This window comes from Phyllopteryx taeniolatus, chromosome 6, assembly GCF_024500385.1.
Source record: "Phyllopteryx taeniolatus isolate TA_2022b chromosome 6, UOR_Ptae_1.2, whole genome shotgun sequence".
NCBI classification, from domain to species: Eukaryota; Metazoa; Chordata; class Actinopteri; order Syngnathiformes; family Syngnathidae; genus Phyllopteryx; species Phyllopteryx taeniolatus.
In genome coordinates, this window is record NC_084507.1 from 17759654 (window position 1) to 17781483 (window position 21830).

Below are 21830 nucleotides of genomic sequence, written 5' to 3' on the forward strand. Positions count from 1 at the left end.
ACAGAGCACCATTTATTTGAAGCCACCCGCTTTTCAAGTGAGCAAAAGTATTGGAACAGACATGGAGGTAATGTGATGGCTTGGTCTTTATTGATGATGTAACTCATGATGATAGCAGCAGAATGAATTCTGAAGTCTACAAAACCATTTTGTCTGGCGATTTAGAGAAAAATGTATCCAAACTAATTGGATGCAACAAGACAACGACCCAAAACACATTGCTAACACAACAAAGGACTTCATCAGGGGGAAAAAGTCAAAGGTCTGGCCAAGTCAATCACTGGACCTTAACCCAATAGAGCATGCATTTTACCTCCTCAAGAGACTGAAGGGAGAAACCCCCAGAAACAAACAAGAACTGAAAGAGGCTGCAGTAAAGGCCTGGTAAAGCATTTCAAATGAAGAATGTAACAGTCTGGTCAAGTCAATGGGTCGCAGGCTTGATGCAGTTATTGTGAGTAAGGGTTATGCCACCAAATATTAAATGTTATTCATCCATCCATTCATCCATTTTCAACACCGCTTATCCTGGTTAGGGTCGTGGGGCGCTGGAGCCTATCCCATCTGACTTCGGGCGAAAGGCGGACTATACCCTGAACTGGTCGCCAGTCAGTCGCAGAAATGTTATTCACTTCAAGTTAATTTAATAATGTCTACTCTAATACTTTTGCTCACTTGAAAAGTGGCTGGCTTCAAACATAAGGTGCTTTCTCCTGAGTTGTTAACACATCTAGCTGTAAATACCATGAAATAAAAGCTGGAATTCTGAACTTTTGTCTCATATTCATCTTTTGATCAGGAACACAAATGTCTTCAGTATACAAGAAAAACAAAGGAATTGACATTGCCGTTCCAATACTTTTGGAGGGGACTGTATATTTCTGTGTGAGTGCGAATGGTTGTTTGTTTATATGTGCCCTGCGATTGGCTGGCGACCAGTTCAGGGTGTACCCCGCCTCTCGCCCGAAGATAGCTGAGATAGGCTCCAGCACGCCTCCGACCCTAGTGAGGGAGGATAAGCGGTACGGAAGATGAATGAATAAATGAATGAATGTATATTTCTGCCACCTGTTAATACTGTATGTTGCAATAAAAATAAGACACTCCTTTATACCATGTTATACTGCAAGAAGAATTGCACCATTTTACGATAAAGACTAAAAGGATAGAACGTGAAGTCATTCATTTCATTGGCTTTGTCGAGACAAATTGAATGTCTTTCTCATCCTCAGGTTCTTCCACCTCCATGTCGGCACCCAAAGCACTTTCATGAATCATCTTTCAGCCTGCCATGGAGCTCCTATTTCTCGGTCTGACCTTTGGGTTCACGTCGGCCTTCTCCGATCCTTCCGTTTCCTCCTTTTCGTCCTCCCTGGTGAACACTTAAATGTATCGGCGCATCTTCTGCATCACGGGGTTGTTCCTGTCCTTGACTCTGCAAAGTGAGTCAGCAATCAGGAATTTATTGGAGATCCTATACGCCCAATAGACACTACATTAGGTACACCAGCACGATCTAAGGAAATACAATATCTATATTAAAAATTCTGCCCTTACAAAATTAAATAGTCTTACTTTTGATTGACATTGTCAGACAGATAATAATCCGACAATATATTTTTGGTATTGGTTGTAATTGTTTAAGCAAGCTAAATTAACCCTAGACGGAGTCTTAGGGTGGGTGTGGGTGGAGGTTTGCTCTACTGAAATATGAAAAATGTAAGCACTAATTTTTAAGTCTTTGTTCTGTACTGTTGAGGCTAAATAAAACAGAGAAGAACTATGACAAAATGATTGACGATGATAATGGCACACGTCTTACCAGGGGTACAGTAGCCTACCAGCACTTAGTCAGGCCATATCTTGTCGCGTAACACTTTGCGTGATGCTTCTTCTTTTGACCCGGCCGGGTTCACTTGTAGGTCTACACAGTACTGTAGATCAAAGATTTAGAGGAAGGCTCAAGATGGAGAACCTCAATAAGGGGAAGTATTCAGTCTTCAACAAAGTGCTGAAGATCGCAAACGTCTGGGAGCAGAGCGCATTTTTCTCCACGATTGCACATTTTCAAGGTGAAAACTTTCTTGACACATTGTCGCACCTTTTTGTCATTAGTGATTACACTTGCATGACAACAGGTTACATCACTCCAATCAGCCATTCATCCCCAGCAAACACTTTTCCTGGGAAAGTGAAAGTTTACTGAAGAAGAAAGGAATCACGGAGATGGAGGAAGTCAATGCCAAGAAAAAACAACTTGAAGAGGATATGGCAACAAACAAACCTATGCAAGAAGTCAGAGGTGAAAGGAACCCATATACATTTGCTGAGGTCCCACTAGGTAAGTAGAATTTTTTTTATAGAGTCTTACAAACACACATTGACCATGGATCAAAACTGGTGAAGACGCACATACCCTCTTTGCCTTATTATGGACTTTTTTTCTAATTAAAAAAGTCTGACAGCATTTTACCACTTAACAAATTCCATTTAGTTTCTGTTTAAATGTGCCCTCTTCATTTTGGTTTTGCAGTAGCGGAAGCAGGACCAGGCGAATACACAAGACTGCAAAAGCCATCTGAGGATATCTATTCAAACGTTGTGGATCCAACCAAACAACCAGGTATATTTAACTTCAATAACGTCTGTGTTTGTAAAGTACATCTGCAAAAAACTAAATTAAAAATGGGCCATAGAATGCCTAGTACATGAGGAAAACATTGTGTCACCATCACACTGTCAATGTGGCTGAGCATAAATAGGTTTATAAGAAATTGACATGAGCTTACTTGGAAAAGGCTGCTGACATTTGAGATAAAACAATCAAAAGCAGAAGTTGCACAAGTTCTATTTTTTTTTTGGTCGCAAATTATTGCAGACTATCAAGCATCTTTTTAAAATGCATGTGTTTATTATTTAATTGCATTATTATTTTTTTTAAAAATATTTTAGGTTTGTTTATCTCGCATTTGATAATCAAAACAATGCATGACAGACATTAAATGTGCATTAATTGGGAGGAAAAAAAATAAACAACCATCTTAGTATGGATTCTTTGCATTTATTTGAACTTTGTGCTCAGCTTTTTGGTGCTGAAGCCGAGAGAATTAAATTACAAAACGGCTTTCCTTCCAAGAAGGTTTAAGCATGTGATATGCTTCCAGCTATATTGCATTTGTAACAATTATCTTAAATGTATAAAATAGATTTTATTACATTACATTTATTGTTGATTATATTGAGAACAAAATGTCAAAAATGAAAACGGACTGAAATTGGAATACAAGCTAAATACCAAACCTCAGTGAGCTATATAAAAAGTATTGCTGGCATTGGGTCGAAACCTCCTATGTTCAAAATTGGTCAATTTCATATTTTTATTCCCCCACAAATGAATTCTACTGTTCAGTCCCCACGTGGGTATGTTTTTTAAAAAGATATTGACCAATTTAGTATTGAAAATGGCTTGCTCTCTTTCACGATGCAGTGTTAATGCCTCAACAAACATGCATTTTTTGTTTTTGCTTTTGTTTCCTGAAAACCAATGCAAGGATTCCGCCCAAGTCCAGCAGTATACAGGTGCATCCAAATAAATTAGAATATGATAGGAAAGTTCATTAAGTTCAAATCAAAAAGTTAAACTCATTTACACATTATATATAGTTTTTAAACACATAGGAAAATCCATTTCAGAAGGCCAATTCCTGCATAATTTCTGTGGAGCAACATATAATAGATAACACATGACAGATAATTTAACAATACTCACAGGAACATATTCTTTATCCTCTGTGAAGAACGACTAATATTAGTGCAGGTTAATGAGGACTGACCAGTCTTCATGTCCAGTATACCAATATTTCTGTATTATCCTGCCCCCAGGTGCCCAAAACCACAATCACCAGCACAATCTCCAGTGAATTGAAGCAAAAAGTTGAATTCTTTACATTCTCTTTAATTATGTTATCACTGTATGTTTCTATTATGTACACCATTACAGAGTGCTATTGTTCTTATTAAAAAAAACTCTACAAAATGTAATTTTTTGGTGGGAGGCTGGAACGAAATAGTATTTCCATTCATTTCAATGGGGAAAGATGATTTGTGATACAAGTGTTTTGAGTAACAAGCGTCGTCACAAAATGAATTAAACTTATATCTCAAGGCACCACTGTAGTTATAGGTGCAGAGAACCAGAGGTCTGTCTATGGGTAATAAAACAAGCTATTGTAAAAGCTTTATATTGTGAAGAAGAAGACTTCCCTAAAAATGTTTTAGTTTTTAATACCGTCAAAGTGGTGACACATCTTGACTCACTTTATGTATTAGTTTCACTATTACACATTGAAAGAAACATAAGATGTTCTGGGAAGGAGATAAAAGCAGCCGAAATATTGCAGTATGTAAGGTAGAGTCATGTGACACTGTGAGCAGTGAGAACGTTGCAGATAACAAGTCCTGTTTCCACACTACCAGAACAGGAAGTACACTGAAAAAAGTACTTAATTTTTGGTTTCACATGATTAAAATGTAGTCTAATTTTCCTCGACAATAACCAGATAATATAATTTAGTTTAACACATTTTAATCAAATGCAACTGATGTACATGCTCAAATTAAGTAAATTCAAAGGACTTTTTTTCAGTATAGTTGAAAAGGGTTTTCTGACTTGGAATACATTGCCAATCACTTCAACTAACATATCTGATGTCTCCCTTGTTTGTCAGCCAAACAGGTCCAAGGTTCCGTGAGGCCTTACCGTGTTGCATGCTTGATCCTGACCGTGCTCTGCTTGGTGCTGCTGCTGGTTGCCATCATCCTCTTGGTGAAAAGTGAGTGACTCCTCTCACATGGGATAATTTTTTTCAAGGACCCCCTCATAATCCTAACGCCAATTAACCATAACTACCATGGGCACATGTAAATCCTATTGGAATTTTACTAGTTTACAGAAGCACAGTCAGTGTTACGTCAAAATCATGATGATGGGCTTTTGGTTCCCTCATCAGAATCACTCAGTCATCACAAAAATGTAGCATGTAGCCAATTATAAGTCACCAAACATTTGCCTTGAAATATAAATAAAAAATTCCCTATGCCCATACCCTCATACAGAGGAAGCACAAGATACTTGTATCAATAGCTACAGTATTTGACAGCCTGTTCTGCTTCTGGAGCCTTGATGCTTATACCTCCCGCCCAACGTTTTGCGCTAATTTCTAGTGACAGCTGATTCCACCACCTGCCCGGTGAGCTTGGTGAGTTGGGTTCCACCAACATGCAGCACGGACCAGTGCACGGCTTTCACTTCTCAAGATCGACACCAATGTGAGCATGACACAGTTACAGCTACTGAATGGGTGCACGAATGGATGACTTTTACGGCAAGCCGTTTGAGCATTTATGCGATATCCTGATATCTAGTTTAAGGTGCATATATTTTGTATGCTCTTTGTCCTCACTAGTAGGACAACATGGGCATACTAGTAGGAAAACTACATGATACTAGTGAGGAGGAGCTGTGCAACAGTTCTTAAAGACTAAATGCAAATGTATTGTACTTTAAAGTTAAATACAGCTAAATTGTACTTAGTAGTAAAACATATACTGTACCAGATTTTAAAAAATTAAATAAAGGCTTCATGCATAGCTACAAGGTTCACGCTAATATGTTTGATTGTATTTCATGTTTTTTTTTTTTTCATAATTCATTTGGTGATTTAAAAAAATTTTTTTTTCCATGTACCACCAGAGAAGCCCACATATCACTAGTGGTACTTGTACCACACTTTAAGAATCACTTCCATGGGGTATTGTATTCCCCCAAATAGAGACCCCTGCTTGAATAAGCACAATTAAACACCTAGTGCACCATCCACTTAAAATAAACACCTCCTTTTTCCCCATCAGGAGAAAGAAAATGACATTTGTTGTTATTACCTTTACTTTGGCCATGTTTCCACTGAGTAGTGTGTACCCCGCTTTAGGTTACTGCTGCAACCAGTGCCCCCCGGGGTGGCTGAGACTGGAGGAGTCCTGTTTCTTCTTGTCCACACTCAAGCTCAGTTGGGAGGAGAGCCAGAGGAACTGTTTGGAGAAAGGAGGATCTCTGGCTGTGGTCAGCAGCCACAAAGTCCAGGTGGTTCTCACATCAGCTTTCCTGGCACCTCTTGGCACCACTGATAACGAATATTTTGGCACATTCTTGTTATTTCAATGCTAATGCCGGCTCTCTCTTTTAGTACTTTCTCAGTCAATGTGGGAATTTCATGAAATACTGGATCGGTTTGCGGCACAATGGGGCTATGTGGACCTGGGTGGACAACACCAACTTGCAACAGAGGTGACATGAGACATTAGAACTTTTAGTAGTATTTTTGTTTGTTTGTTTGTCTTTGTTTTGCTTTGAACATTTAGTTTGAACATGAAAACAATACCCTGCGACTGACATGATGACCAATCCAGGGTGTAGTCCGCCTTTCGCCTGAAGTCAGCTGGGATAGGCTCCAGCGCCCCGCGACCCTAACCAGGATAAGCGATGTTGAAAATGAATGAATGAATAAAAAAAATACCCAAAACTTAAAAGGCCACAGTCAACAAAAGTTAAGATAAAGAAATCAAATCAAATAAATGGCTCAAATATTTTCCCATGTTGAAACCAAGGATGATGTTACAGGCCATAATTCCAAAAGGTACACTATACTGCCAAAAGTACTCGCTCACCTGCCTTGACTCAGATATGAATTTAATTGACATCCTATTCTTAATCCATACGGTTTAATATGACATCAGTCCACCCTCTGAAGTTATAACAGCTTAAGCTCTAATGGGAAGATTTTCCACAAAGTTAAGGAGTGTCCATCCATCCATCCATTTTCCATTCCGCTTATCCTCACTTGGGTCGCGGGCCTGCTGGAGCCTATCCCAGGTGACTTTGGGCAAGAGGCGGGGTACACCCTGAACTGGTGGCCAGCCAATCGCAGGTTAAGGAGTGTGTTTATGAGGATTTATCGCCATTTTCAGGTCACACACTGATGTTGAGCAAGAAAGTCTGGCTCTCATTCTCCGCTCTAATTCATCCAAATGTGTTCATAGGGTTGAGGTCAGGATTGTGCAGGCCAGCCAAGTTCGTCCACATCAAAGTCTCTCATCAATGTCTTTATGAACCTTGATTTGTGCACTGATGCACAGTCATGTCATCTGCCACTGTAGATAAATAGATTTTTGTGAACTTTTGTTTTGCAGTTACTGGGGAGCATACCCGACAGCAGGGAACTGTGCGATACTTCACAGCAACGGCCTTCCAGAGAACTGGATGACGTCTTCCTGCAGCTCATACACTTACTTCATCTGTCAGATGAACCTTGGAACCGCAGTTCATCAGGACACTCCTCTCCTGCATCCAATTGAAAAACCCTAAACGATAGATGCTCTGCAAGTTGAGATACATAGCACTGTATAATGTCTGTAGCAATTTGTAGCAACATTTCTATTATATAATACGCTTAGCATAATTATTAGACCATGTGTTACGATAACGTGCTTTAACGTGGGCTCTTTTAATTTCTTCTTTGGGCTCTCAACATTCACCATTTTGAAAAGGCTGAGGAATTTCAAATTGAATTCCCCTTTTTCAAACCCAGAAATTAATCATTAATTAAAATCAAAACGCAAGCATTAAAAAAAATGTTTCTGGTCTGGAATGCAAGTCAGTAACTCTTCATTTGACATCAATATATAATCACACACTTTATAATTTTTGCAGATTTTTTTAAAATTGTGAAACAGTCAATTTGAAAATTAGTGGACGACAATGACAACGACATTGGAGCATTAAAAATATCATTTTGGTTAAAGAGCTTGTACATTAGCAATGCTGTTCATGTGGCATAAACCTTACATTGGGTGCTGGTCTAATACATTTGTTAAGCACTGTGTAGAGTATGTGTGTGCATGTGCTAATAAGATAATAATAGCTCAGCTCATAGCTCATTTTTTACCCCCGTCTGCACACTCCACCAATAAATAGATTTTGGGGATTTATTTTTAATCCACTTTAAATAACAAGCCACAAAAAAACTACACACAAATAGTGTATCTTTGTTGATCTATCTATGCCATTCAGCAATTTTAAATACAATTGCAGTTGCCTTAGTCTAATGTGGTAGATAAGTATTATTATGTGGAACCAAAAGCCTTGAATTATGCTTCAATAAAGTGTTATTGTCACATAAATATGTTTGGCCAGCACTTAATTCTCTCAGCATATATTTCTGCTACATGTTGAGATGTTGCAATAAAAATAAGACACTATTTTCTACCATGTAATACTGCAAGAAAAATTGCACCATTTCACTATAAAGACTAAAAGGATAGAATGTGAAGTCATTCATTTCATTGGCTTTGTCTAGACAAATTGAATGTCTTGCTCATTCCCGGGCTCTTCCACCTCCACGTCGGCACCCAAAGCACTTTCACGAATCATCTTCCATCCTGCCATGGAGCTCCTATTTCTCGGTCTGACCTTTGGGTTCACGTTGGCCTTCTCCGATCCTTCCTTTTCCTCCTTTTCGTCTTCCCTGGTGAACATTTTAACGTATCGGCGCATCTTCTGCATCATGGGGTCGTTCCTGTCCTCGACTCTGCAAGGTGAGTCAGCAATCAGGCACTTATTGCAGATTCTATACACCCACTGGACACTACATTAGGTACACCAGCACGATCTAAGGATGTGCGGTGCAGGTATTATTTGTGTCCACTTAGGGTCACCATCCTCACATTCTACACTACAGTTACTGTGACGTTCAATGTTTAGCTGGCTTTAAAAGCGGGTCTGGCCTGTTGAGTGATGTGCAAGTCAGCGTATGAGGACGTACAGATGGTTAGTTGTTTGCTGGCTTTAGCCTTAGCCACTTTGAGTGTACAAAGTCAGTTGAGGTCGTCGGCAGGTCGGCTAAGAATATACTTGTGTTCACTGTATTTTTTAACTGTTTGTTCAATAAGGCGATTGAAAAAGCACCAGCGGCTGTTTCCGTCCTCCCTCTATCCAAACCTCCTGTTATAATTTACAATTCAATCTAACTAGTGGTGGTAGTTTATATTTCATTAGCTAATTATATTTACTTTACAGCAGATGTGCAATTGTGTAACTTAAGCCAGTTGTATTTTCCAATTGGCTCATTGTACCTTAGCTTTTTTTATTAAGTGTGAAATGATCCCAAACTTTGGACATTCTGTCTTTTATACACCCATTGCTCTTGGCTTGATCTTATTGCTTCCTGAGTCAGCAGTAACAGTCTGTGGAAAAATAATCACAGCAAAATCCTGTGATATAGCGAATAATTCGCAATAGCCTATCAGTACCGTTTAAAGAGCAATGCGATGCACTGAACCCGCAAAAAGTGAACCGCAATATAGCAAGGGATGACTGTATTATAGTTGTAATCGTTTGAGCAAGCCAAGTTAGGATGGAGGTAGGATGGGGCGGGGTCTTTGGGTGGCTGAGGGGGGGGGGGGGGGGGGGGGGGGATATGTTCTACTGAAATTGTTCTGTACTGTACTATTGATGCACAACAATATTTTGCTGAACAAATGTGGAAAAAAACGATTACTAAGCAATAATGATGGTGGCACACGTCTTACCGGAGGTACCAGCGCTCCGTCAGGCCGTAGCTGAGTCCGCACACTCCGAGTCGAGGCCAAAGGCAGCGGGGCAGCCTCCTCTCCAGCATAAGTGTTGTGGCCACTACCTGCACAATGGTCACGGTTGTCATGACAACGCAATGCACAGTGACCACAGGTATGGAAAGCCATTTGACAATTTGTTCGATATGCAAATCCAAAGCAAGTCTTTTTTGACGACATCACCATTCTACTACGTCACTCCCACCTCCGGCCTCTTTGGGAACACTCTGGAAAAATGGATGCAACATATCTGGTCATGTTTGTTCTTGTTTTTTTTGATAAATCATGTGTGATCATGTGAGATTTTTGCCTTGTAGGACTGGATTTTAGGTCAGTGGTGGAACAAAATCTTTGTGTGTGGTGTGTTCTGTGTTGAGATTATTGGAGCACACTACACAAAGTACAAAAAAACCCCCAACTGTTAAATGCTTGATTTAAAAAAAAAAATAAAAAAAAAAATCTTCATGTGTGGGCTCTGTATCAGATAAAAACATCTTTTAAGATTCAAAAATTATTTATGTGTGTACCAGGCCTTAGTGAGGACAAAGATCGTACTAGCAAGTGGACCTTCAACTGCATATCAAAGATATCAAATAAATACTGACGGATTTCTGTACAGATGTGCATGTTTACTGTGACTTTCACCTGCGTCCTCCAGAGCTCGTCTCTCTCCTGGGCCACCCGCCAGTGGGTGTCGCTCATCATGGCGATCAGCAGGTTGAGCAGAAGGATGTAGGACACCACGGAGAAGGCGCAGTGCAGCACGTGGACGATAGGGGGCGTGGTGAAGGTGTGGTCCACCGGCAGGTCAATGAGGCCCACGCTGAGCTCAAACTGGGAGAAGAGCGTGATGGGGAAAGAGCGATAGGCCGGGATAGAATCTGGGTCCTGAGTCATGTACACCATCCACAGGGCTGAGAAGACGGACAGAGGGTAAAACTCTCCATTGCTCACCTTGAATATGGATAGTTGATTAAACAGTATCTCACAAAATTAAGTACACCCTTTGCATTTTACAGCTTATATAACAGTATATTTTACTGTCTAAACCACTGGCAACAAAAGTGAGTAGACTCTTTGATGAAAATGTCCATATTGGGTCCAAAGTGTCAATATTTTGCTTGATCATTATTATTTTACAGCACTGCATCAACCCTCTTACGCATGGAGTTCACAGAGCTTCACAGGTTTTCATTGAAATCCTCCATGATGTCATCACAGAGCTGGTGGATGTTAGAAACTGACATCACTTAATTTGACACACCTGCTCCCCATTCACACTTGAGATTTTGAAACACTAATGAGTCACTTGTCACCAAGGAGATAAAATGGCTGCTTGGGCTCAATATGGAGATTTTCATTAAGGGGTGTACTCACTTTTGTTGCTAGCAGTTTAGGCATTAATGTGTTGGGGGGACAGTAAATTTACATTACTGTACAATTTCTTCTACTTTACATCATAACAAGGTGTCATTAATTCACTGTTGTCCCATGAAAAGATATAAAATATTTCGAAAAATGTGAGGGGTGCACTCACTTTTGGGAGATACCGTATGTTTGGAGCGGATATACTTACAAGTTGAAAAACCAAGAAGCACAATGACACTCAGCCACATAAATTTTGTCAGGTCTCCAAATATAATCTAGGAGGAAACGAGGTGAACGATGTGATCATGAGAACCATAAAATGTGACTGCAATGTGTCAAAAAAGAACAAACAATATGATTAAAACTAAACAAGGCAAAAGAGTGGACGCCATGCAAAATGACAACTGTTATAAATGAAAAGCTATTAAATCAATTTACAGTATCATTTTATTTAATCTTGGATAATTTTCTTTTAAATTCTAAATGTAATTTGTGCTGGGACTATGCCACACAAGGTACAAGTGGCAGTCTTGGTCAGTTGTTATTTTTATCAATTTAATTCAATGTAATTAAATAAAATTTGCAATAATTTCAATTTTACAGTATTTAATTAAAATGAATGAAACCCTTAAAAACAGTATTCTAAATCAAATTAAATGAAATTCAAATAAATTAAATTTAATTCAACTGAAAAATAGTGTAAGCATTCTTACTTGCGTCAATCCTGGGTCATTTGAGTTTTTAAAAATAAAATAAAATAAAACTGACACAGATGCAGGCATGAAGGAAATCTTTCTTGTGCTCTGTTTAAAATTAGTAGCATTCTTGCACCGTTCAGCTTTTTTTTTTTTTGGAGTAACACATTTTTTTGGTCATACCTTCTGGATCATAATGACGTACGGGCCGAGCATTTCAAAACCACGGGCGAAGAACATGACGTTCGTCCAGCCCAGCACCAAACAGACAGCCATGACCTCGGCCTCGCCCTGCACACTGCACGCTCTGAACACACACAACAGAACCACCAGGCATGCGTAGCTGACACTGCAACAACAACGACGACAGCAACACAACATACAGTATTTAAAATGTATTATAACCACATTGGCTTTTGTGGCGATTTCATGAACGTACAGGATTACGTGGAAGGGGCCGCCCAGCGCTGTCTGACCAAAGTAACGTTTCGCTCCCACTCTGAGGATATCAGGGATCTAATATTAGCAAAGAGGGATAGACAGCTAAAGTGTCAGTGTGTTTCCAATACACAGTATGTACAGTTGATATAAAAAAAAAAAAAAAAAAGTCTACACAACTGTTTTCAAATGCCAGGTTGTGATATAAAAATATTAGACCAATATACATCTTAAAAAAAAATAAAATCTGCCATTAATATGACCTATAACCTGTACAACTGAATGAGAAAAAAAGATACTTTCTAGAAGGCAAGTAAAAATAAATGACTGCGATAATGTGGTTACCCAAGTGTGAACACCCTCTTCTCATTGGGGATGAAATGAGAATCAGAACACACCTGCCACCATTTAAAATAATTCCCTCCACCTTGTGAGGCTAAAGAAAAACAGACCAAAAAGACCATCAGGTTGAACTTGAGGAATGGTGCTCTTTTGGTTATCAGCGCTCTTGCGTTTGCGCTAATTCTGAACATAGTAACATCGCCAGTTATGTGGATGTGTACACTTGTGCAACCACATTATCTCAGTTGTTTAATATATATATATATATATATAACTGGCATTTGAACAGGGTTGTGCAGACTTTTTATAACCACTGTAAGTACACAACAGCCATACCTCTAACAGCAGGATGACTAAAGCTCCCAGGACACTGATGATTTCTCCTACCAGACGCAGGTTGTCCTCGTATGTCACATAACTCTCCTGAGAGATGAAAGGAGAATTAATTATCAGTCGCGGTCAATTCATCTAGGATAAACTCCAGCCAAGCCGTGACCTTAATGAGAGCAGACGCTATAGAAAAGGAATGCACTGACGCTTATGTCGTGTATTTTTACGCACGTGGAGTGTCTTCTGAACTCTGATGGTTTTGTCCATATCTGACGACGTGTAATTCTCCGGGGCGTCCTTTAAGGGGCGATATGTACAACATAATGTGAACATTCCAATGTACAGCAGGTAGAAAACCATCAGGAGCCTGGAAGGATGACATTTAGAAAACAAAACAAATTGGTAGGAAGCAACACTCAAGTGTGCCGTTATTTCCGTGAGAAATTAAAACATACCTGAAGTAATGTTTTCCGTACAGGTTCCACTTGAGGCTGACCAGCTGCCTCACCGGGGTCACCTCAAGTATTCTTCTGGCCTGGAGACCAAAATATGTTGAATTATACCATACATGCATCTATTTTCTATAGTGCTTTTCCTCATTACAGAAGTGGGGGAGCATGACCTGGGCGAGTGTCGGGGTACACCCTGAACTGATCGCCAGCCAATCGCAGGGCATGTATTGACAACTATTCACAGTCACATTCAGACATACGGAGAATTTCTTCAATGAACATAGCATGTTTGTTTTTAGAATGTGGGAGGAAGTTGGAGTATACAAGAAGAAAACCCGCTCAAGTGGGGAGAACGTGCAAACTCGACACAGGAAGTCCCGTTTATGGTTGCAAATAGGGCTGCAACTAAGGATCATTTTTAATAGCTGATTCATCTGTCTTATTCATTGATGAATTGGAAACATAAATGTTTTATTTCCATCCCGTTATTCAAAAACGGGGCATTATTTCAAATTGACAAACATATTCAGTGTTGAGAAAATTAATTTTGCATACAAGCTAGTTCAAAGTTCAGTTCACTGTTCCAAAAATGAACTAGTTCATAATAAATTTTTTCCCAATATGTTGCTGATGGGCTATTCCCATTAAAATACTGGCATTTAATTTCCTCATTGTTGCCACCCATTCAGTGCACACAAGTAGCCAGCTGCAGCTTTCACCCTACAATCTTAAAAATATGAGCAAGAAATTGTTGCCTGAATGGTGTTTTTCTTTTTTTAAAATGAGGAATTAAAACAAAAAACGGACTTTTGTCCTTAATGTGCAAACAATTCCATATTATGACAGTGTGATCGCAGTGTTTCAACTAAAACATTCTGATACAAATAAACGCCCTAGTAATCAATTTCTACAATGATGTACTGCATTACAAAACAATCAAAGAACACATTCACTCCCATTTACGCAGTGTCCCCGAACGCACAGGCTGCTGCAACATGCCTGCCAAATGTAAACATGAATGGCGGTTGCCAAATACGGTTTCCCGAAATATGGAGGCTCACATATATTGTCGAGACGGGTTTTGTCTCGTAAGTCCCGAGCAAAACCTCTTGAATAGAAATGAACTTTCGTTCGAAAAACCATTGTTTGACGCCAGGCCTGAACAAAGTTCAGTTCACGTTCACACAAAATATGAACGAGTTCAATGAACCTTCGTTCATTCGTTTCGTTCAACTTTCGTTCATTGAACTCGTTCAAGTACAGCACTGCGTATATTGATTATGATTCAGTAACTGGGTTGGTCAATCACATGTCTGAAAATAGGCAAAAATTATGATCATTGTTTTCAAGCGTTAAAGCAGATGTTTGCAAATGACTTATTTAGATTAATCACTGAGATAATCAAACCTATTTCATGGAGGAAAACAAATTTGAGAATATTTACTCTTGAGAGGCTGAAATTCCGAGGATTTGGAAAATTTTTAGTGAAACAAGGTCTTTAAACGATTAATCGATTATCAAAATAGTTGTTGATGAATTTGATAATCACTGAGTTGTCGATTAATTGTTGCACCTTGCAGCTATCAAATGTTTTTAGAATTGAGTATTCTACAAATCATCCCATCAATTAATCCAGTAAATTATTTGCCTTACTAAACAACAGTAGTAAATAATGCATAACTGAAATTACAGGTCTGTTTAATAGACCAAGCAACTGGCTGTGATTCCTGAAAAAACACACAGTTCTTCATTACAACCACAACTCTTGGCTCCAAAACTAGTGCGTGCGTGAGAGAAAAGAGACAAGATGAGTGTGTACGTATGTGTGTGTCACAAGGAATGATCATATTTTGTGCAGGTTATCACTCTCCTGCAATTTAACACAGATTGGTTTCCACATGCAAATGCCACACAGGAAGGCCCAATCTGGGATTCAAACCAAGAACCCTTGGCTGTGAGGCAGATAGGCAATCCATTACCCCATACAGAATTCTCTTGAGGTTGAATTCAAATTGTCTGATTTTACCCCCATAATAATGACCACTGCACTGCACCTCTTTTTGCGGGCTAGCCACGATGAGCTCCAGCACTGACATGTTGTCGGCCCACGAGTCGATCTCGCTGAGGTCATAGAGGTGAGAGGTCAAAGGTCCCAGACTCCACTGGACTAAACGCCTTTTGCTCACCAGGTGCTGAAAGGCCTGAGCGAAGAAAAAGATGAAGATGGGAGAAGTGAAACAATCCGCTCCACCTTTTTACCAAACAGTTTGGCAAAAGTAAGACAGAGGTACCTGAAAAATCTACCTAAGTACATTACCGAAGTATTTATACTTTTTTAACTTCCCACCACTCTCAAACAGGTTGGGCCTTACTGTCTACGCGCTCACCACTGTGTTTCCCTCTTTGGCGGCCAGTTTAAAAGGCGTGAGGCCTCGGGAGTTGGGCACCATGTCAAGCGGAACCGACTGGTCCAGCTCTGCATCGCGGGCCATTATTAGGTCAATAGCCTGACATGCAATTGTCTTGTTGGGTTGCAGGACTAAAATGTGAAGCACTGTGTTACCTTTGGACGGAAAAAGATGGTCAAGTTAATGCGGAGAAGTAGCGAAGGTAACGGTGATGCTCGTGACAAAATACAAAATCCATTGCTCATACTGTACTTTCTTTTCAAAACATCCCATACCACGATAATCTTGGACCCTGGTGCTGGCCCCTGCGTCGACGATCATGGAGATGATGTCCTCGTTGCCGGCACATGCAGCAAAAGAAAGAATGTGCTCACCTGAGGACCGAATGCACGTTAAAAATCATTATCACGATTATCTTGTGAATGATAAAGTCCCTACTTTTTGAATATTTCTGCATTTTACATGAGGAAAAAATACAGATGAAAGCATTCTCATCTTTGGCATACAGTATCTTACAAAAATGAGTACACCCCTCACATTTTTAAATTATTGATTTATTTTATATCGAACAAAACCATATCGATTGCTACAGAAATTGCATTCGCTAGCATGTTTTCATTTTTTAAATTGTCACCTTGCACTTATTCTACTGTACATACTGTATCCTACCCTGCAGTAATATTCAAATGGCAGAAGACAATAAAATATTATTTGAAAATCTTTGCTCCAGGGCACTTCCCTACGGGTGTGACGTGTATTCTAATTTTAAACCCCAGCAGTAAATACAGCCGATTATCACACATTAGTCACAAGCTAATAGAAGTCAAGCCAATGAATGTCAAGTAGACGGTCCTTTATTTAGCTGAAGACATCCTCCTGACATATAAAACCATGCCGCAAAATTAGATACACCAGCATTATCTAATATATCAATAATTTATCCTTAGATAACCATACTCAGTTTTGACAGACACAGTTCAAGAGGTTATTATGTATTGTTCAATGAAAACCTCGGAAGTGTACAGCGTTTCTTACCATAGTATATAAGTCCTCCGATCCTCTTCCTGAAGTACAGGCCCGTGACTCTGGGCGTGGCCACATCCGCCCCGCGACTAACCAGATGATGGACCAGGTTGTAGTTCTGATTCACCACAGCAATGTGGAGAGGCGTAACACCTGAGTTTGGCAAGACACACGCACACAAAAAGGTACGACATGCAGTGAGACATACTGTACTGCAAAAAGTGCGTGTGCACAGACTGATATGATATGAGGAAGAGGAGTAAAACATGTTTATGTACGTCTCTTTGTTTTAAAGAATAAAGATGCTTATGAAAAAATAAATAGTTCATAATTCATAGTTAATTAATTGAATTGAATTGCATTAATAAAAATACAAAAAGTAATTTCTAGGCTTGATTTGATATATATATAAAAATCAGGCTTAAAAAGGGAGTACGCTATTTAAGTATAAACATCTTGTAATGAAATCATTTGGGGGCATAAATTTGCATAATATATAATAATTATGATTAAAATGTTTGCAAAACTTTAATAAAGTAAAAAAGTCAACAATAATTTTCTGGGCTGAAATATTGTATCATAAATGTAATCGCGATTATAAAAATAACACGTAAAAAGCCTTGTACTGTAATATTTTCAGGTTAAATTGAGTGTTATTTCATAAAAATTATACTTATGATAAAAATGTGGACGTTATTAAGGTCAAAAAGTGATGTAATGTACTACTAAAATTTTCTAAGGCTAAATTCATGATGAAGGTTCCATCCATCCATTCTCTACCGCTTATCCGGGTCGGGTCGCGGGGGAAGTAGCTTCAGCAGGGACGCCCACTACCCTCTCCCCAGCCACTTCATCCAGCTCTTCCGGGGGGATCCCGAGGCGTTCCCAGGCCAGCCGAAGGATGTAGTCTCTCCAGCGCTTCCTGGGTCGTCCCCGGGGTCTCCTCCCGGTGGGACATGCCCGGAACACCTCACCAGGGAGGCGTCCGGGAGGCATCCGAATCAGATGCCCCAGCCACCTCATCTGGCTCCTCTCAATGCGGAGGAGTAGCGGCTCTACTCTGAGATCCTCCCGGATGACCGAGCTTCTCACCCTATCTCTAAGGGAGAGCCCGGACACCCTGCGGAGGAAACTCATTTCGGCCGCTTGTATCCGGGATCTTGTTCTTTTGGTCACGACCCACAGCTCATGACCATAGGTGAGGGTAGGAACGAAGATCGACCGGTAAATTGAGAGCTTCGCCTTTCGGCTTAGCTCTTTCTTTACCACAACGGACCGATACAAAGTCCGCATCACTGCAGACGCTGCACCGATCCGCCTGTCGATCTCCCGTTCCATTCTTCCCTCACTCGTGAACAAGACCCCAAGATACTTGAATTCCTCCACTTGGGGCAGGATCTCATCCCCGACCTGGAGATGGCATGCCACCCTTTCCCGACTGAGGACCATGGTCTCAGATTTGGAGGTGCTGATTCTCATCCCAGCCGCTTCACACTCGGCTGCGAACTGCTCCAATGAGAGTTGGAGGTCACGGCTTGATGAAGCCAACAGAACCACATCATCTGCAAAAAGCAGAGATGCAATACTGAGGCCACCAAACCGGACCCCCTCTACGCCTCGGCTGCGCCTAGAAATTCTGTCCATAAAAGTTATGAACAGAATCGGCGACAAAGGGCAGCCTTGGCGGAGTCCAACCCTCACCGGGAACGAGTCCGACTTACTGCCGGACATGCGGACCAAACTCTGACTCCGGTCGTACAGGGACCGAACAGCCCGTATCAGGGGGTTCGGTACCCCATACTCCCGAAGCACTCTCCACAGGACTCCCCGAGGGACACGGTCGAACGCCTTCTCCAAGTCCACAAAACACATGTAGACTGGTTGGGCGAACTCCCATGCACCCTCGAGGACCCTGCCGAGGGTGTAGAGCTGGTCCACTGTTCCACGGCCAGGACGAAAACCACACTGCTCCTCCTGAATGATGCAAAGCACGGCTCAAAGACCCCTAATGATGACGACAAACAATGGACTTCGTTTTCCCTTGCCCGGACGCGGGCCACCGGGGCCCCCCACTGGAGCCAGGCCTGGTGGTGGGGCTCGAAGGCGAGCGCCTGGTGGCCGGGCCTGCACCCATGGGGCCCGGCCGGGCACAGCCCGAAAGGGTAACGTGGGTCCCCCTTCCCATGGGCTCACCACCTGTGGGAGGGGCCATAGGGGTCGGGTGCAGTGTGAGCTGGGCGGTGGCCGAAGGCGGGGACCTTGGCGATCCGATCCCCGGCTACAGAAGCTGGCTCTAGGGACGTGGAATGTCACCTCTCTGGCAGGGATGATGAAGGTTATTACATGAATTTCTTGCTAAAGTAGAAAACTCCTATACTGTGCTACAATACTGTACCGTATATTTCTGATATAATTTAAACATGTTAACCTTGGAAGAGGTCCGAGGTCATGGGCTCGTTGATGAGCTCGGGGGCGCCGTCCGTCAGGGCCACAGCGGCGTCCAGGTTGTCGTTCATGGCGGCCACGTGGAGCGCCGTCTCCCCCAGAGCGCCTAAAGGAGAACGATGCACCTTCACGTCCATTCATATCGGACGGCAACATGAGACACACGAGCAGACAGACATACTGACAGACAGGTGTACCTCTTTCAAAGATGTCGGTGGAAGAGCAGCCGAGCAGCTTCTTGATGCAGCCCGCGCTGTTCCTCATTGCAGCGTAGAATAGAGGAATGTCGTTAGAGCTAGAAGACAAGTCAAATATAGAGGACTTTTAAAAAAAACTCCAGCTGAGACAAAGTGTGTACATACAACACATGTACAGTAAACAATTTATAAACCATTTAACAATAACAAAGTTAAAAAGAATACAAAGAAATAAGACACTAAACAAGGGTAGAGTCTCATGCTGTGTTGAAAGCCAAGGAATGAAAATGGGTTTTAAAAAATGGACAATGAAGGGGCCATTGTTCCATAGTTTGGGAGCAGCAATTGAAAAAGGTCTATCTCTTTTGAACTTCACGGTTAGACTTCAGTACCTCCAGAAGCAGCAGGTCAGCTGACCTGGGGCACCGAGGAGGAGCGTAGGGATGGAGCAGCTCAGAAAGGTAAGGCGGGGAGAGACCATTTAGAAATTTCAAAACAAATAGCACAATCTAAAAATGAACTTTAAAGTGCACAGTGGAGGGCGGTCACAATAGGAGTTATGTGCTCCCTCTTACGTGTTCCAGTTAAGTGATGAGCGGCAGCATTTTGAACCATTTGAAGGCGTTTGAGGGAGGACTGGCTGACTCCAAAGTCAAGTGCATTATCGGTACAGTAATCCATCTGAGATACCGTTTGATGGAGAAATGGTGGACTGTACCATAAAAAAAATCTAAACACTCCTCTTCAAATGCCATGTTTTTGTGATATTAAAAAACAAATTCTCTAAATAATATTAAAAGTTTTCCGACCACTAATGTGACATATAACCTGTACTCAATTTAATCATTTTTTTTTAGAGAGGAAGCTAAAAAACAACACCTGAAATAATGTGTTTGCAGTTATGCACACGCTCTTATAACTGGGAAATTCAACCTTGGACAGACATTTGAACAGGTGTGTTTAGACATTTTATATTCACTGTAGTGGGCAGTAAAAAGTTATTTTTCAAAAACAGACTTCTTACGACTTGGTGTGCTCCAGAAAGGTCTCATCCAGCATCTCGTTCCATCCTTTCTTGTTCCGAAGGCGAAATTTCAGCTGACTCCACCAGTGGTTGAGCTCGCTGGGAGCCGACCTGGCCAGCGCAGGAGACATGGACGTCCGATGTGGGACTGGCACGGAGCAAATCCGTTTGACAAACAGCGCTGAAAAAGTAAGTTGGTTTCACTGCACTGAGGTGCCAAAAGTCACTGAAGTTCATTTTATAGGACTCCGCGATGAGGGAGGAGACAACTGAAAGGGGCTGAGGGACACAGGTGAGACCGCAAAAGAAGTGACTCATTACACTCACCTCAAGCCGAGAATCACACTTGAAATCACCGGCTTGAATCTGCAGTGATCTAAAAAAAAGTCCTTTGTAACACATGAAGACATTGAACTGGCAGTTTAAAGCTTTAAATCGAAGGCTTAACTCCCGGTTTGCCCTGCACCAGGCCTGTCTGCATTCCACCAGCTCGCACTGAAACCTGCATGGCCGCTATGGCAAAATCCTGCAGCATCATGACAGGCTCATTGTTTCAAGCGGAGGATTTGGGAAAACCAGTTTGGAATTTGCAAGCATTTCAATCAGATATGAAGCGAGTTGCACCGTTGGTGTCAACAGTTGTGATTCCGCACACTTTAATGGGCACTTTGCAAAGACCGTAATGATCATTTGGGGGGTTGACCGACTGCGTTAAAGCTGACGAGGGTACGTCACTGTCCTCTGGAGGCTGAAAACAATGTATATTTAGTTACATCAGGAGAAATAAATATTAGGTGCAGCTGCACAATCTGCAAAGCTTATAATAATATAATACAGTGATGACTTATGATACAAGTTTAATTCATTGTATGACCATGCTCGTAACTCAAAACACAAATGAATAGAAATTCCATTAATCCCCCAGCATAACGCAGACATACGGATTTGCATGGAGACTGAGGAGATGGTCACCACTCCTCTGTAAGCTGCAGTAATATTAGTTGTTTTTAAGCAGAAGACAAGGAAAATATACCTGTGAGTATTGTTATATTGTCTGTCTACATGTGTTGCTCTACCGTTTGCGCTCAAATATCCATCGCTTCATGGGTCATATAAAACTGCAACTATAAATGCTGTTCTTTTTTGCCACTCTATGGCATTTTGCATTGTTTGTTAGCATTAAGGTAAACCGAATTTTCGAAGTTAAAGCTGTGTTTTAAATACACAACATTGAAGACTCTAAGTTGTCCATAGGTGTGAATGTGAGTGGGAATGGTTGTTTGTCTAGATGCCCTGGGATTGGCTGGCAACGAGTCCAGGGCCTACCCTACCTCTCGCCCAAATTCAGCTGCGATAGGCTCCTGAAAACCGATGGATTTGACGTTATTTCTGGTGGTGTCCAGTGTGCAGTATTGTGTTGCACC

The 21830-nt window shown here is 41.2% G+C and overlaps 2 protein-coding genes and 1 long non-coding RNA gene across 6 annotated transcripts; 1 reads left to right on the forward strand and 2 right to left on the reverse strand.

Annotated features, from left to right (window-relative positions):
- Positions 1-68: 68 nt before the first annotated feature.
- Positions 69-6078, reverse strand: LOC133479236 (uncharacterized). The gene is made up of 2 exons (XR_009788879.1): positions 5941-6078; positions 69-1435 (listed from the first exon to the last, which is right to left on the reverse strand). It is a non-coding gene; the product is annotated as an uncharacterized LOC133479236 (long non-coding RNA).
- Positions 1943-8235, forward strand: LOC133479234 (early activation antigen CD69-like). Of its 2 annotated transcripts, XM_061775897.1 has the most exons (8): positions 1943-2072; positions 2139-2341; positions 2534-2623; positions 4728-4832; positions 5224-5328; positions 5988-6139; positions 6243-6343; positions 7246-8235. In XM_061775897.1, exons 2-8 carry the CDS (start codon positions 2227-2229, stop codon positions 7418-7420), a joined length of 843 nt encoding a protein of 280 aa, XP_061631881.1. In that variant the 5' UTR covers positions 1943-2072; positions 2139-2226; the 3' UTR covers positions 7421-8235. The 2 variants fall into 2 exon arrangements, with proteins under 2 accessions (XP_061631881.1, XP_061631880.1); XM_061775896.1 differs by having other exon boundaries at positions 1981-2341.
- On the reverse strand, positions 7731-20891 carry trpv6 (transient receptor potential cation channel, subfamily V, member 6). Of its 3 annotated transcripts, XM_061775891.1 has the most exons (17): positions 20734-20891; positions 20407-20587; positions 19383-19480; positions 19169-19291; positions 16753-16893; positions 15993-16091; positions 15697-15872; positions 15364-15510; positions 13313-13392; positions 13089-13224; positions 12864-12950; positions 12187-12263; positions 11931-12096; positions 11261-11327; positions 10330-10598; positions 9643-9749; positions 7731-8642 (listed from the first exon to the last, which is right to left on the reverse strand). In XM_061775891.1, the coding sequence occupies exons 2-17, from the start codon at positions 20535-20537 to the stop codon at positions 8408-8410; spliced, it is 2139 nt and encodes a 712-aa protein (XP_061631875.1). In that variant the 5' UTR covers positions 20538-20587; positions 20734-20891; the 3' UTR covers positions 7731-8407. The 3 variants fall into 3 exon arrangements, with proteins under 3 accessions (XP_061631875.1, XP_061631876.1, XP_061631874.1); XM_061775892.1 differs by lacking the exon at positions 20734-20891 and having other exon boundaries at positions 11931-12054; positions 20407-20622; XM_061775890.1 differs by lacking the exon at positions 20734-20891 and having other exon boundaries at positions 20407-20622.
- Positions 20892-21830: the final 939 nt, after the last annotated feature.

What these genes read in the sequence shown, in the direction of transcription:
- LOC133479234 (XM_061775897.1), top strand. Translation starts at nt 2,227, where the DNA reads ATGGAGGAAGTCAATGCCAAGAAAAAACAACTTGAAGAGGATATGGCA. An exon ending in ATTTGCTGAGGTCCCACTAG is followed by an intron (nt 2,342 to 2,533) that starts GTAAGTAGAATT and finishes TTGGTTTTGCAG; the next exon opens with TAGCGGAAGCAGGACCAGGC. An exon ending in CATCATCCTCTTGGTGAAAA is followed by an intron (nt 4,833 to 5,223) that starts GTGAGTGACTCC and finishes GCTAATTTCTAG; the next exon opens with TGACAGCTGATTCCACCACC.
- trpv6 (XM_061775891.1), bottom strand. Translation starts at nt 20,537, where the DNA reads ATGTCTCCTGCGCTGGCCAGGTCGGCTCCCAGCGAGCTCAACCACTGG. An exon ending in ACGAGCTCTGGAGGACGCAG is followed by an intron (nt 9,750 to 10,329) that starts GTGAAAGTCACA and finishes ACCATTGTGCAG; the next exon opens with GTAGTGGCCACAACACTTAT. An exon ending in ACGGAGCGCTGGTACCTCCG is followed by an intron (nt 8,643 to 9,642) that starts GTAAGACGTGTG and finishes CTCACCTTGCAG; the next exon opens with AGTCGAGGACAGGAACGACC.